The sequence below is a fragment of the Equus quagga genome, chromosome 5 (assembly GCF_021613505.1).
Source record: "Equus quagga isolate Etosha38 chromosome 5, UCLA_HA_Equagga_1.0, whole genome shotgun sequence".
Lineage (NCBI taxonomy): Eukaryota > Metazoa > Chordata > Mammalia > Perissodactyla > Equidae > Equus > Equus quagga.
The window spans coordinates 132,489,387-132,506,597 of NC_060271.1; the positions used below are offsets into that span (position 1 = coordinate 132,489,387).

The 17,211-nt window shown below is 39.5% G+C and overlaps 1 protein-coding gene across 1 annotated transcript in view; it reads left to right on the top strand.

The window, feature by feature from the left end:
• The window catches only part of MBOAT2 (membrane bound O-acyltransferase domain containing 2), a 126,889-nt gene that overhangs the window by 81,973 nt on the left and 27,705 nt on the right, over positions 1-17,211 (top strand). The window contains exon 4 of the mRNA XM_046663523.1: positions 7,915-8,010. Within this exon, the coding sequence (XP_046519479.1) occupies positions 7,915-8,010 (96 nt within the window). The remainder of the gene's footprint in view (positions 1-7,914; positions 8,011-17,211) is intronic.

Here is a 17,211-nt window from a genome sequence, read left to right on the forward strand (position 1 = left end):
AGCTAACTGCTGCAAATCCTCCTCTTTTTGCTGAGGAAGACTGGCCTTGAGTTAACATCCGTGCCCATCTTCCTCTACTTTATGGGTGGGATGCCTGCCACAGCATGGCTTGCCAAGTGGTGCCGTGTCTGCACCCGGGATCTGAACCGGCGGACCCTGGGCTGCCGAAGCAGAATGTGCAAACTTAACCACTGCACCACTGGGCCAGCCCCTGTATCTAGCTTTTGTAAGTGAGAGAAGCAGGGTTCAGAAATAAAGTAACTTTATTATGGTCACACATGTAGCAATGGGGCTGTTAAATTTAGGTCAGGTCTGTCTGGATTTTATTTGCATGTATATTTTCCACTTTGGAGGCATTCAGTGGAACTCATGCATTGACCGTAGCACTCACAATAGTATTGTGCACCTTCGTATTAGCTTACATTTCTGCTTCCCTTGCTAGTATGTGAACTTGGGAAATCCAAGGCTTTCCCCATTGCCGTTCCCTGCAGTCTAACTCAAAGATAACAACAAAAGTTTTGTGTGCTTTGGTGTTAGTTAGGAATGCGTTTCAGTTACAGATAATAGGGAAAAAATAGCACTTCTTTCTGAATTGAATAAGAGTTTTTGAACACTGGAAGTATATTTCCTTTTTTTGGGGGGGGGTGCTATGCACAATGTAATGGCTACAATCATGATACACTTTCTAAGGTTTAATGTGCATTATTAGCATTTTTCTTCATTGCTTTAATTCTAATTCAGGTCAGCAAACTTTTTCCATCAAGGACCAGATAGTAAATATTTTAGGCTTTGAGGGTTGTACAGTTTCTTTTGCAACTATTCGGCTCTGCTGTTATAAGGCAGAAGCAGCCATGGGCACATGTAAACAAATGAGCATGAGGGTGATCAAATAAAATGTTATTTACAGAAACTGGCGGTAGGTAAGATTTGTCTTATAGGCTTTAGTTTAAAGGGTCAAGAAGATTCAGAGTGTTTGCCTATTTCCATAGTGTCAGTATTCCACCATGGTCCACTTAATGCTGCTGACCTGAAGTCTCTTAATGTGGACGTGGGAAGAGACGCTCCGTAGCTCAGCATCATATAGTATCCCACCACGCAGCTTTAGTAGATCTGAATAACCTCAAGAGCACAGAAAACAGCCAACGGTAAGAAGTAACTGGGAAGTGATGAGTTTTGAATATTTAATACCTTTGTTTGTAATATAATTTAATTTTATGTTCATATCATTTAATTTTTAATAATGGCTGATTTAACAACTAGCCTACAAAAATTCTTAAAAAATTAGCAGCTTTCTGGTGGGAATGCAAACTGGTGCAGCCACTATGGAAAACAGTATAGAGATTCCTCAAAAAATTAAAAATAGAACTACCATACGATCCAGCCATCCCACTACTGGGTATCTATCCAAAGAGCCTGAAGTCAGCAATTCCAAAAGTCCCATGCACCCCAATGTTCATTGCAGCATTATTTACAATAGCCAAGACATGGAAGCAACCTAAGTGCCCATCAACAGACGAATGGATAAAGAAGATGTGGTACATATATACAATGGAATACTACTCAGCTGCAAAACAGAACAAAATCATTCCATTTGCAATAAGATGGATGGACCTTGAGGGAATTATGTTAAGTGAAATAAGCCAGCTAGAGAAGGATAATCTGTGTATGACTCCACTCATAGGAGGAATTTAAAATTATGGATTAAGAACAGTTTAGTGGATACCAGGGGAAAGGTGGGGTGGGGGGTGGGCACAAAGGGTGAAGTGGTGCACCTACAACATGAATGACAAACATTAATGTACAACTGAAATTTCACAAGATTGTAACCTATCATTAACTCAATTAAAAAAAAAAAAGAAGCAATCAAGAAAAAGAAAATTAGCAGCTTTCTTGAGCCGGTATGAACCAGATCTAGAACACTTCTGCAAGTGGTCGCCACGTGGGGCAATGCAGATCTGAACCTTTTTCAGGACCCTCAGCCGGCTTCTCCATGCGTCTCACAGGCGAGGGCTGTGTCTCATGCTGCGTCTGACCGCTGGGGAGGCTGGGAGATTGAACGCTTAGCCCTCTGCCCTCTATCTTCGAGGGAATCTAGGGAGAATGGAGGTGGACGTGCATATGGAGTGCCTCAACCCTACAGTGTCTACTACAGTTTTGTTCTAGAACTTTTTTTGTGATATATCAGTATATATTTATGTACATAAAAACACATATGTATGTAAATATAGGTCTGTATAGATTTTTTTGTACCTAAAATAGGATTACATTTTAAACATACTATTCTTACCTTACTTTTTTCACTTAACGCTGACTTTCATTGTGTGTACATAGAGATGTCTCCTTATTCACTGCTCCTGAATTCTGTAGTGTGGCTGTCTATTTTATTATTTCCATTTATTTGAACTAATACCATATTGGGGACATTTAGTTGGTTTTCCATTTTTGTCATTAAATACGGTGCTTTAGTGACTGTCTTTGTATGTATCCTTGTGCATGTTTGTGAATATTTTTACTTTTTGAGATCGACTCCTGAAAGTGAAATTGGCAGTTCAGAGAGTATGTACAGATTCTGATGTGCACTGCAAAATCACCTGCCAAAAGAAGGCTGTTTAAAATTTCATCCCTACAAACTGTGTTTAAGAGTGCATGTTTTCCCTACCCAAACTGGATATTTATCTACTTTTAAACTTTTGCCAATCTTAAAAGTGTTGGGGCTGGCCCCGTGGCCGAGTGGTTAAGTTCGCGCGCTCCACTGCAGGTGGCCCAGTGTTTCGTTGGTTCGAATCCTGGGCGCGGACATGGCACTGCTCATCAGACCACGCTGAGGCAGCGTCCCACATGCCACAGCTAGAAGAACCCACAACGAAGAATACACAACTATGTACCAGGGGGCTTTGGGGAGAAAAAGGAAAAAATAAAATCTTAAAAAAAAAAAGTGTTATCTACTTTTAAACGTTTTCCAATTATGTTTGACAAATATTATCCTTCTAATATGTGTTTCTGAATTGGTATTACTGTTTCCTATCATTCCTTATCTTGAATCTCATTTATTTTTCCAAATGGACTGGCTGTTAGAATTTTTTATTCTATAATTTGCTCATGCATATTCTCATCCATTTTTCTCTTGAATTCTTTTCTTGTTGATTTGTGGAATTTGTTTATTAGGGATATTAACCTACTATATATAGTAAGTAAATAGTTACTCATTTAATTTTCCGTCATATAGAAATGTCCAGTGTTTTTATAATAAATGTCAGACTTTATCTTCATGGCATTTATGATTTTTGTCATGCTTATGAAGGTTTTCCCATTCCAGGATTTTGAGGATATTCTTTTGTATTTTATTCAAGTACTTTTTATTGTCTTATTTTTGACATTTAGATCTTGTCATAATCTGACTGGATTTTTCTACATGTGTGTGTAGTGTGAACTGAGAAACTATTTTTATTTCTGAAAGGAGAGCTAACTTTTTAACCTCATTTGCCTCATTCATCCTTCTCTCCCTAATTTTATATGCCAGCTTTATAATAAACAAAAACTTGCGTTTGTACAATGGGTCTAGTTTTGAACTTTCTTCTCTGTTCAGTCAGTCTTTTGATCTATTTCTGAAACAATACTACATTATAAATCACCATGGCATATTCTTTGTAGGATAGGGCAGGTCCTCCTCATCGTGTTTGTTTAGTTTTCCCCGAAGACCTTGAAAATCAGCTAGTCAGGTTTCACTAAAAGTATTGTTAAGATTTTGATTAGGATTATGATGCTAAATTTAGAGATTAGTTTGAAGAGAGTGGACTTTAATGTTATTTAAATTTTCAAAATAAGTCTACAGATAAGTTGATCCATACTAACACGTATAGCTCTTCTTTCCCCCTCAAAAACTTTCATATGCTTTCCTCCATGAATTAATAGTATTTTAAGGCCAATAAAGTACTCAGTATTTTGATAGGGTTTTTTTTGTTGTTAAGGAAGCATCCTTTTCCCTTAGTTTACTGAGAGTTTTCTTTTTATGTGGAAACATTATTGAATTTTATTAAATGCTTTTTTATGTATCTGGTTTTTTCCTTTGACTCATCATTATGATTATATGTATTACTGATCTTCCTATATTGAATCATACTTGTATTTATCAAATAAGCCTTACTTGATCAAGGTGAGGTATTTTAAATTCCTATGAGTTTTAGTGCGCTCAAGTCTTAGTAAGGAATTATTTCAGTTCTCTACTGCAGTATGACGAACCACCCCAAACTTAGTGGCCTAACAACAATTTATTATTGTTTTTCATGGTTCTCTGTGTTAACTATACTCAGCTGGACAATTTTCGCTTGGAATCTTCGTGTGGTTGCTGTTAAATGTTGGCTAGGACTGCAGTCATTTGAAGTCTTGACTACTTGACATCCAGGATGGTTCCCTTCTACAGCTAGAGTCGATGTTGGCTGTTGGCTGGAGATCAGCTGGGATTGTTGACGGGAGCACTTACGTGTTGCCTCTTCATGTGGGCTGGGCTCAGAGAAAGCATGCTAAGGACAAGCATTCCAAGAAACCTTGGAGGACACAGCAAGACTTCTTATGACCTAGCCTTGAAGTTTCTGGAAGTCATTTCCATTGTATTCTCTTGGTAAACCAAGTTGTGAAGTCCAGCCCACATTCAAGGGAAGGAGAATTGTATTCCAACTCTTGATATGCAGATCTACGTGTGCAACAGGGAGGATTGTGGTTGGGGGCAGTGATCTTTGGAGATAGTCTGTCCTCTGGTCCCTACAATTCACATAAATCCTGCGTAAAAAATACATTCACTTCCTTCCCAAGATCCCCAAAGTCTCATCTTGTTATGGCAGCGAGCTCAAGATCTCTATCTTGTCATTAGTATGGATGAGGCTTCTTGAGTGTGGTTCCTCAAGTACAGTTTTTCTCCATCTGAGGACCAGTAAACTAAAGGGGCAAATTTTTGGCCTCTCTAATACCTGATATATAACGGTGAACAGTGATAGGATAACTGTAGTAGACACTTCTGTTAAAAAAGGAGGGGAATGGAAGTCACATAGCAATCCCTGCCCCACAGCAGTTGTGAAATCCAGACAGACATGTGTCATCAGTTCCTTGATTAGGGCCCAGACCCAGTCCCTGTGAGTGGTTCTCTGTGGCTCTTGCCTTCACCCTCTGGGCTCTTGACTCCACACCTTCCTTTTTCGTGAGAAATAACCAGATTTTGCGGTTGAACAGCTTTCTTAGCCTGCTACCTACCAGTAGATAGTTGTGAATCTAAGGCTCTCTTTTCATTTTGAACCATTTCTCCCTTTCAATCCAATCTCATATAACTCCTTTAAAAAACAATGTGGGCTTCCTGTGTATCTAACTATAATCCTCCTGCATTAGACAGAAGCTACACCCACGGATCTCTTTTCAACAGTCCCCTTTTTGCACTGGTCTGAAAGTGCTGCAGGGTAACACCATCGGGATTCTTTAAAAACGTCCTTGTCTAGCAGAGAGTCTAAGAGGCATACGCTTAAGATTCTTAGAAACTCTTTTTTTTTTTTCCTCAGAGATTCTATAAAGCTGTGCCCTTAAAACTTTCTGAGGTGTCATGAGAGAGTACCCTTGACTTCTCTTTACCTTGACTTCTTTAAGAATATTCTGCTGGGGGCTGACCCCATGGCAGGTGGTTAAGTTTTGCTTCAGTGGCCCAGGGTTTTACCGGTTTGGATCCTGGGCGCAGACATAGCACCGCTCCTCAAGCCGTGCTGAGGCGGCATCCCTCATAGCAGAACTAGAAGGACCTACAACTAGAATACACAACTATGTACTGCGGAGCTTTGGGGAGAAGAGGAAAAAACAAAAAGATTGGCAACAGATGTTAGCTCAGGACCAGTCTTTAAAAAAAGAGAGAATATTTTGCTGCCTAGAAAGACTGTCCTGAACCCTTTCTATTGTTCCTAAATTCTGCTCAAAAACTGAACCCTTTTTATTTTTTTAGTTCATCTCCCTCTATCCATACCTTGTTATGTGTACCTAAAGGAAACCTCTTGGCACTTATTATTAGGTATATTTTCTATTTTCCATGTTATGGTAGAAAACAGTATTACCCAGTTTCTGCCCCTGTGTAACATGAGTTGCCTTTCTGTAGCCTCCAATTAGAATGTCTTTACTGCCCTTCAGACTTCACTAGCAATGTCCACAAGACCTCTTCTGCTTCTGCCTGCCACCCAGTCCTAAAGCCACTGTGTGTTTTAGGTTTTTGTTATGGTAGCACCCTATTTTCACTTACCAGCTTCTTTTCTGGTTATGTCACTACATCAAAACCTAGTGGCTTAAAACAAATTGTTATATTATTTTGCTTATGATTTTATAGGTCGGGAATCCAGGAAAGCTTCAACTAGATAGATATGTCTTTTTCATCTGACATCAGTGTTTTCACTCACACTTCTTTCAACTGGGCGCTCCTTCTCCCTCCTCGCTGCTCTCTCCCCCTCCCTCCCTGCTCCCTGCCACTTTGTATCTCATCCTGCAGACCCTCTCCGTGGGGTGGTCTCAGGATAGTCACGCTTCTTTTCTGACAACCAGCTTCCAAAAGGCAAGAAGTAGAAACCGCCAGGCTAATTATGGGCTGTGCCTGGAACTAGCAAAGTGTTACTCCTGCCGTAACCCGCTGGTCAGTGCAGGTGAAGGGCCAGCTCGGATTCGAAGTGGATAGAGAAGGAGACTGTTCCTCTTCAAGAGGGAGCAGAAGAGCGTATGAACTGGGAGATATTGTTGCAGCCATCTTTGGAAAATACAATTTGCCACATACTTTTAGAAATCATTTTAAGTTGGATTTGTCAGCACTTTGTGTGTGAGTATGCATATGTCCTACTTTATCAGGTATAGCTATCAAGAATATAATAACTTTGTAAAGTATTTGAATTAGGACGCTTTCCTCCCTTTTTCTTTGCTCAGGAGTAATTCAAGTAGATCAGAATTACCTATTTGTCTAAAGTTTGAAAGAACTCTTTCATAAAACGACCTGAATTGTCTACATGAGAAATTTAAGATTTTTAACTTAGCCAAATATATTGGGTTTTTTTTAACGATTGATTTCTTCTATACTATATATGTTTAGAAAGTCCTTCCCCAGTTTGAGAATATTTCAATATTTATTCATAGCTGCTATGTGTTTTTTTTTATATTGTATATATAATTCTTTAATCCACCTAGAACTGTTTAGATGAAGGGATGGCTCCCTTCCCCACCCAAATTGTTCAACTAATTACGTGATCATCCATCCATTCCCTCTAGTTTGCGTTGCAGCCGTCATTTTATGCAAGGTTATGTGTTCTAGAATCTGATTCTGGGTTTCTGTTCTATTGATATGTAAGTTCTTTTCCCCATAGTATATTTTTAATTATTGTAACTCTGTCACAAGCATCTTAAAATTGTGAAAATCACTAAATGTCCATGCCTATAAAACGTGAGTAAATGCTACGTGATCCACACTAAGGATGTATGATTTTAGACTATTGAGGACAAGATTTTAAAATCCTATTAAGAATTTGTTTAATGTATATTTTAACCAATATTTTTGTGCTAAATTTTGCTTTCTAGAAAGGAAGAATATATACAATAAATACCAATATTTACAGTTTTTTGCTTGTGAGCATGACTTTCAGGTATATAAGGTGTATGGAGGTCTTTCATAAGGAAAAAATGAGTAAAGGCAGTAATGAAATGCATTTGCCATCAAAGATGGTACAAAATTCAAGCAAACTGAGGCAGATACTAGAAAAAAGTTTTTATAATTTATTGAAGAAAGCTATTTGTGGAGTGGATCTAGTAATAATTTTCAAACCATACCATATAGTTAATAAAGGAATTCAAAATGTATTCTTTAACAAAATGGATCTTTTATTTTCACTAATCTGGCTTACTTTTGTTTTCCAGGTACTGTTTTCTGTTTGCTTTGGGATACCTCACGGTGTGCCAAATTACGAGAGTCTACATCTTTGATTATGGACAATATTCTGCTGATTTCTCAGGGTAAGATTAACACTTTGATTCAGTAGCATGTTTTATCTATTCTAACATGTTGGTTAAGGGACAAAATATAGTTGCATTTAATAGTTCAAATGAAAAGCTATCTTAGCTGAAAATTTTATGACTAGAATTTTTCTTCTTGTGAAGTGGTCTTTTATAGTGCTCTATAAATTGCAAAAATAACCTGTGCTTTTAAATTGACTTATATAAAATTTCTAAATAGATAGCAGTTAAATTTGTTATATGTCATTCTGATACTGAAAGCGTTTCCTAATTCGGATAGAAGTGTCTGCAGTCATTTGTAAGTATTGCAGATCAGCCCCCCTTGAGCCTGCGTCCTTGCTGCCCTTTCTTTGTTGTTCTGAGTTCCTCTTGTACTGTCACTCACCAGCTTCTGTATAAGATCTGATCACTGGTTCTTGCTTCTTAGCACCACATGGGGCTTTCTTTTGACCACAGGTCTTTGGACTAGCTTGGTCAATCTGAATTTCCTGGAGAAGACACTTGAGCATTTACTTGACTCCTATGCGTTTCACTTCTGTGGAATGCTATACATTTTCATATGTAGTATTCAACTGAGTAATGGAAATAACTTCTGGCTTTTGTTCCTTCAAAGGGGATTTAGTCCTTCCCTGGTACTGAATGGGTCTCTTTGTTCTGTAACAAAACTGATTGAATATCTGTTATGAGATAAATGCAGTCCAGGTCTTTAAGAACTAACTTGCTCACCGTCTTTATAGAGGGACATCTGCTAACACCTGGATACCAGGTGAGGAAATTGAAAATAAACCTCTCTATTCTTTATGTCAAGCCTGACAGCTTTCTCTGTTGAACAAGATACAGAAAACCTGCTTTTAAATCAATCCACTCATTGGGACAGGATAAATAATGACCAATAAATCCAATGTAAGGATAAGTAAAGTAGAAAAAATAATACAAAACAAATCATGACATCTATAAAAAAAATTCTTCAACCGTAGAAATGGACCAAAGTTCTGTGAGCTTAGAGAAAAATCACTGGTATGAGACGAGATAATTTTAGAAGATGAAATATCTTTTTCTCCTTAATGAGATTAAAGTAGATTTTACTTTTATTAAACAGGCTTAAAAAATAGGCTTGGATGAAAGGAGATTGCATCCAAAACAACAAACCAAACCAAACCAAAACAAAACTGATTAAATACACTAAAAAATATAGTTAGTCAAATTAACAATTTATTGAATAGAATTGAGAAATGCACCTGGAATTCAGAAAAGGAAGACAGAGGATGGCAATCTACCTTATACATATAAGGAATTCTTGAAGAAAAAGAGCTAATCAGCAGAATCAATAAATATATTGGGCCACTGTGTAAATCTTAGTGAACTTGAAGAAGTAACCCAGGTTGCATGTTGTCATCATAGTATAATGAAAGCAGGAACTAGTTCTGTAAGTTTAAAAGAATCAAAATCACTTAGAAAATTCAATCTTCCTGAGAACAGGGACCACACTGGTCTTGTTCGTCTTAGTATCCTTAGTGCTTAGCACATAGTGGCATTAAATAAATACTTATTGAGTCAATACTAATACTTCAGTAAAAAAGAAAGTAGAAAATATAGCGAGAAAAATGGGGAAAAAACAGACACAATATAGAAAAACCTGAGCAATGTGGGCAAAGCTGTACTAAGAGATAAATTCATAGCTTTGAATACTTGCGTTATAATAAATGAGAACTAAATTAAGCATTTAGTATAAAGTAGAAACAAAAAGAATACTCGTGACTAATTCACCTTGTGCATGTTGCTAACAGAAATATTAATATTAGCAACTAAATGTTACAATGTTGTAAAGTCACAAATTTTCAAATTGACTTCTGGAGTCATAGGCAAATACCAGAGGTGCTAAGCAGGCGAGGGTCTAGTCTCCAATCTTCAACTCACATCTGTCCTACATTTCTCATGTATATTTTGGGATTTCACATAGTATTTCATTAAAAAATATTGTGCTGCTTATATTTTTAAACCACCAGATTTAAAAAGTAATTTAACATAGCTAAATTGAATTTACTAATATGAACTGGTATGAGTACCAAATCTGTGTGATGCAGTATTTGCTGGATCCTTGTAACCCCTCTGGTTTGATCTTCATCATTACCTTTTTTATTTCCCTTATCTGCTGTTCTAAACTCTTGTTACTCTCTGGCTAGGGATGGCTAACTACTGTTAAAACAGCAACTTAATTTCAATGGCTTTAATAAAAGTTTATTTCTCATTCATGGTATAGTGCACTGAGGCGGGAGACTCTGCTCTGACCATCATTCAGGGAGCCAGGCTCCTTCTGTCTTGTGACTCCACCTCCTTCAGCATCGCTGGAATCTTCCTGATAAGTTGATGGGAGCGGGTGTTGAGTGTGAGCAAAGAGAGCGCATTTCTCCTCACCACCTCTGCTCACATTCTGCTCACACGGAAAAGACTGGTTACATGGCCCACAGATTAGAGGATAGTTTACATTAAGAGCAAAATGCATGTTCAAAAACAGTTTTTTGTGACATGGCTTTAAGTATTTTGCTGATATTTAAATTTTATTTAAATATTTATGTAGAAGAAAAACAACGTAGTATTTTAAAAACGGACAACCTGATATAAAACTCCCAGTTTAATGTGTAATTTTTATCCATTGGATAAAACATTTGACCATTTTATCCATAGGAGAAAACGTTTGACCATTATCAGTGAACTGATAAAGAGTATATAGAGACAAATTGGCTGAAGGAGACCATCCTGGCAGAACTAAGTTGAAGGACTCTTTTTGCTTTTTTTTAATGGACACAGGAGAAAAAAGAAGCCATCTAGAGGCAGGCTCTCCCCTCAATGAAATATTTAGGCCTTTGGAAGCTTTGAGTGTGTGTAACACAGGAATGGAAAAGATCCTGACTTGATCCTAATTAGGGTAAATACGGTAGCCATTCGAAATGTTGGGTGTCTGAGGAAGGTAGAATTGGATGAAGTGACCCATCCTTTATGCTAAGCTGTCCTGTTGCCCTGAAGCTAGAAGCACAGGAAGTGAAGCCCGGCTCTTGCTGAGGAGATGTGGGCACTCTTCTAAATGGGGTGGTCTTACTTGCACGAGGCGTGGAAAACTGACATTGTGTGTGTATGTGTGTGTGTGTGTGTGTGTGTATAACTAAGTTCAAGATACATTTAAAATGTTGGTTAGATAAAAGGGACTCACTTCTTAATAGCAGTTTCTTTCTGCAGAAAGATGGACAAGCTACTGAAGTTATTAGCTTTTTCATGTTAGCCTCAGAAAATAAACACAAGACAAGTATTATGAAATAGCCTCCATTGGTATCAGCAATACCCAGTTAGAAAATATAATAGAAAAAGGATCCTCGTTTCAAAAGCCATAAAAACTATGAAATATCTGTGTATTATGTGTATATGTGTAAAAAGAAATGTACAGGACCTCTGTATAGAAAACTATATAACTTTAGGATATAAAAGAAGACTAACTGGAGAAATATCTTGTTTATTCAGATAGTAAAATTCAGTATTGTAAAGATGTTAATTCCTCTTACTCTGTAGGGGTAATGCAGTTCATGTTGGGGTTTTGAGGGAAATTAGACAAATTGATTGAAAAATTTCTCTAGAATAAGTGCTTGAGAGTGGTAAATTTGCTATAAAAACCTACTACGGTTTGAAAAGCAGCAGTCATTAAAATAGCATGACCGACAGAGGAATAAACAAACCAAGGAAGCCAGGGAAGAGAAGCAGACCCACGGGTCTGAGAAATAAATGTACAGAATAGGAATGGTGAGATTACAGGTCAGTGAGGAAAGCCCCTCTCAGTAAATGGTATTGGGACAGAAAAAAGAAAGGTAAATGCCTGCCTCTCATGCAGGTAAATCACCTGTAGATGGAAGCCAGACACATGGTTTGGCAGGAAGGTAGTACGTTCTGATTGGAATGTATGGATTTTTATGCTGCTGAAGGGATAGCTTCATGCACCCACCAAAAAGATATATGTGAAATAATTCTTCATTCAAATCAAGAATATATTTTAGAGCTAACCAGGTAGTATCAGATGCTCAGTGAATATTTAACCACTGGTTACTCCTACATGTTCATTCAGCTAAGATATCTGGAGCCCGTGCTGGCCGTTTTGCTAGGTGCCAAGTACTTCTGTAGGAGAAAGTCCTGTCCAGCATAAGAAGTGATAAGCTGTTTGGTGTAACACTTCTTGCTCATCACTCCTTGGAGAAAGCCTTGTTCAAGTCGAGAGTCCAAGTTTAGACATCTCTTTGTACTCTATAAACTGAGTCATAGGAGGCCCTTGGCTATTCTTTATTATCCTTCTCTCATATTGCGCCCAGTAACTATGTTGTGAATAGGGTTGCTGTAAATTATTCAACCTGCTAAACCTTAGTGTTCCATTTATCCTGTTTCATCCTGTGGGAGTGTCTCCTGGCACCCTGACCTACATTTGGTCACGAGGAACATTCTGTCCAGCAGCTGCTAATGTAGTTCAAGTTACCAAGAGTAAACAGGCATGGATCTGTCATGCGGTTTTTACTTGTCTGTTCCCCACCCTACCTGAGCCTTTCCCTGCTTTTATGTCTGTTCACAAAGCGGTGTGGTATAATGATATTTATCAGATCTGTGACGTTGATACCTGGCCCTCAGAGCCCTCCCTGGCATGCCTGCCCTCGCCCCTCACCCTGCCTCCCCCATTCTTCCTTCTTCCGTCTGATGCTAGAGCTGGAAGTAACTGCTTTCCTATCTTTATACTTTTGGTCATCTGATTCTCTCTGCTTGGAACACCCTTCTCAACCTTATCTGCATATCCAAACCTCCTTAATCCTAAAGGCCCAGATGAACTGACTCCTGTTTGAGGTGTTTTCCCCCCAATTTTCTCAGTTTGAAGTTCTCTCTCATCTCTCTACACAGTTCTGCAAATATCTCATTTGGCTCTTAACACTTTTTTTTGTTTTGTTTTTTGAGGAAAATTGGCCCTGAGCTAACATCTATGCTCATCTTCCTCTACTTTATATGTGGGGCACCTGCTCCAGCATGGCTTCATAAGCAGCATGTAGGTCCATGCCCGGGATCCGAACCGGTGAACCGGGGGGCCGCTGAAGCAGAGCATGTGAACTTAATTGCTGTGCCACCCGGCCAGCCCTGCTTAACACTTTTTATATAGTTATTCACATATCTGTTTATCTCCTATTTTAGAGAGAAAGCTTCTTCAGAGACAGCACATTACAATTAATTATTGTATACTTTCAGTGCCTTATACTTGGCAGCAATTCAGTATTTATTAAATGAAGGGTTATCCAACGTCTTTTGTGTCTCAGATACTGTTCCAGTATTTGTCATATTTTATTTAATCCACACAGTGGCATTATTATCCCATTTTATAGATATCCCCATTTTATAGACAGATAGCTGCAGCATCAGATGATTTTTTTTAGAAAAGTTAAATAGCTTCACAGTCTTCCACAATTGGTGGCTAGTATGGTCAGGATTAAGGCTGAGTTTTCTGCCTCCCGTGTCCAGCTGCCTGTTCGCCAGTCTCCCCTCAGTTATCTAATAGGCGTCTCACACTGAACATGCTTAAAACAATTTCCGATTTCCCTTCCCTGTTCCTCCTGCGTTCCTCTCAGTCAGCTCCATCCTTCTAGTTAGTTGCTCCAGTCAAAAACCATGATGGCATCAGGTCTCAAGCCCTGCATCGAATCCGTTATCAAATCGTCATCAGTCGTGTTGTCTTTACCTTCAGAAGACAGCTAGAATCCACTTCAGACCGCTGCTGCTGTCACCCGGTCTGAGCCGCCATCCTCACCTGCCTGTTTATCCCACCCCCGGCACCCCACAGGTTTTTCAACACAGCCAGCACACGTCCACTTAAAACCAAGTCACTTCTCTGCCTCGAACCCTCCCGTGTCCTTGCAGCACCCTACAAAAGCCTGGCAGATCTGACCTCCTGCTGCCTGTCTGTCTGCAGCTCCTCTTCCTGTCTGCCTTACTCGCCTGCTTCAGTTACATCAGCCTCCTTACCAGTCTTCCAACACATCAGTCATACTTCTACCTGAGGGCTGTCGAACTTGCTTCTCTCTCTTCCTGGAACGTTCTTACCCCAGACCTCCACATGGCTTGCTCTCTGACTTAAGTTCTCTGTTTAAATGTCACCTTCTGGGTGAGGCCAATTCTCACCTGGATCCTGGCGCTCCCTCTCCCCTTACGCTGCTTCATTCTTCTGCTCAGCACTTAGCAACATATGGCGTACCATATATTTACCTGTCACTGCATTCGTTGTCTCTCTCTCTCCGATACAATGTACTTTCCATGACAGTGAGAACTCTGTCTTGTTCATGGCTATATCTCCAGCACCTGGTGCATCGTAGGTGGTTATCAGATACTTGTTTTCTGAATGAGGGAGTAAAATGAATGAGTGACTGGATGGCTCAGAGACCAGTGGCCTTTTCTGTGTCTCTCACTGCTTATTCATTTGGCATTAGGTGCGTCAGGTGCACGGTGGGTCTGGTTGTTTGTGGATGGAAGAGCGCCTGTGCTTCGAGATGACTGAGAATAGAGAATTAGCAGTTTGCTGCTGCTCTTAGGTTACTTGCACCCTGCGGCAACTGACCTTTGACCTCGTAGGTGCTTGTATTTGCTGTGTTGCATTAATACACAGGTATCGTTAGAGGTTAGCAGTCTCCTGCAGATAATGAACAATCAAGAAAATGATTGTTCTTTTTTTTAGCATTCATTCTCTATAATGTTTAACTATAGTTGAGTTTTACTGTGTGATAGAACTAAATCCTACTATTCTCATTCTTTGTAGAGAAAAAAATGCATGTAAATAGACTTTCTAACTTTTGCATCCTTTTTTTTATTTCAAGAAGTCTAGAATTTTTAGTTCTTTGTATCAGAGAGATATTTTTTTATATTACCTCAAACTGTTTCGTTAGCTGAAGTATTTATTTCGAACAGTTAGATTCATTTCTTCCCGCATTCCTAGCAGAGTATGTAGGAGAAAGTGTCCGTTGTTCCATCTGAATAGGATGTTGTCCTATAGGAGCTGCAGTGGCTGCGTCCCAGGCCCTGACCTTCCTGGGCGGAGGTTCTGAAGCCGTCTGCTCCCCTCCCTCTTCCATCGCCCAGCCTCCACCTGAGGGAAACAGGAGGGTCTTTGAGGGTCCTGTCAGGAGGTGATTAGGTATTGAAGGCTCCACTAAAATGCGAAGTCAACAGGTAGTTAAAATGTCAATAAAGATGTGAGGGAAATAATCATGTAAGTCACTCTAGTTGTCACCCAAACAGGTATTTACGCACTGTTAAGAACACCCACTGCACTTAATCTCTATGTGAACAGTGGAATTATTTTCATTTAGAAGTGTTTTCTCTGCACAGTGGGTTCTGCTGTAATGGGGTGAGGTTGGTCCTCTTTCCTTATCACTCTGTTCTGTCTCCCGGTCATGCACGTGCCAGTGTTGGACTCATCTGTCCGTTTTCCCCTCTGGTTTACTTTTCTGAGCTCTCTTTAATCTGTTCATCCCTTTCTGGACTTTTCCTCTATATTTTCTTACTTTTATTCAAAACACACTCCTTCATTATCACTCCATAATAATTTTTTCTTCTGTAATTTTACTCTCACATCTGCCACCCCCTGACCCTACCCCAAGACAGGTTGGACCAGAAGCAGTGGAATTGTTGCCCATTTATAACCAAAGGGAATATTTGGGTCTAATGATCATCAGTAAAGGAAACAAAAGATAATGAGACATTTTTGCAAATTAGTCATATATATGCTAGGTATCGATGGTGCAGAGATAAATAAAGCAGTGTTCCTGCTGTTGAGTAGCTCAGGACTTTTGTGGTGACAGAAAAGTAAACGGATAATTGCAGAACAGTATGGTAAATGCTTTCAAGCACAGATGAGAATAGACAGGTGGGAGGGAGCATAATCAACCTACAGAAAGAGTAATAGAGCTTGACTGGATACTTAGAATTTTGTTCATTTGGTTTTTAAAAAATATTTATTTAGCACATATCTTGTGCTGGAGATTTGGCAGAAAAAGACTGTTAGTTCCTCAATTTTAAAACACCACTGTAATTTGATAAATGAAACACCCACAAATATGACAGTACTTTGAAGGGAACGAACAGGAAGCCAAGATGAAAGGAAGGCCGTCTGCGCACATTTGGGCAGAGGTGGCTCCTGGAGATCGAGCTGTCCAGGGGCCTTTTGTACAAAGGGACTTTTAAGCCGAGACTTGAGGAAGGAGAAGGAGCTATCCTTAGAAGCAGCTCCAGGCAGAGTAGTCTAAGTGGAGGGAGCAACATTCGGAAAGGGTCTGGAGCATTCACATCTGCTCCCTGCCTTCTTCCATCTCTATCAGGGAGCGTCGTTCTGGGAACCACGGGACAGCCTTACACCACCTACTCCCCCAGCCCATCTTCCTTTCCTGAGAGATCGTGCATGCTACACGCCTGATAGAATAGAAATTGTACGGGGCTGCCGGGCACCACTGGGCGCTCAGAGCATGTGCTCAAAAAGCACAAATTTGCATTTTGGGAATATTTTATATATATTTATGTACCTAACAATTTAGCATGCCTCTGAGTTGATAAAATAAATTTAATAGTTATTTTATCAGGTTTTTTTTTTTTCATGTTTTAAGGTGGCATGGGAATTAGAATGTAGAACCGAAGGGTATTTTGTAATTCATTGGTGAGCTAAACTATGAAGAGAATTAGGCAGGGTGAGAAAAATGATTTTTACCCCCAGGAAATGGAAATCATAAGGCATTTTTATAATCCTCAAAGGCATGTAAAATATCTTGTAAAGCTAAACTGGCAGCTGCATGTTCAAAGCACCCTGGGGAATAGGCTGCCTCGGGAATAATCTCCTGAGAGCGAGTGGTGTGCATGTAAGAACTGACTGTTAAGGGAACCTGGGAGGAGTCTCCCCCATGCCGTGCTTTGAGTTTGAGAGCAGTGTGACAGTTTTTTTTATGAGGTCTTGCCGGTTAGGTAATGAGAATGAGGCGTAAATTCTTGAGGGCCCAGGTCTGTGCATCTCATTGCGAGTGCTAGCAACCTTTAAAACAAGCCCTTGATGGCGTTGCTGACATTGTGAGAAATCGTCTCTTTTCTCGTGTGTTTAAGGATGCTGCTGTTTTGCTGAAGGTGTCAGTTGACACTGACCACCTCGTGCTCTGA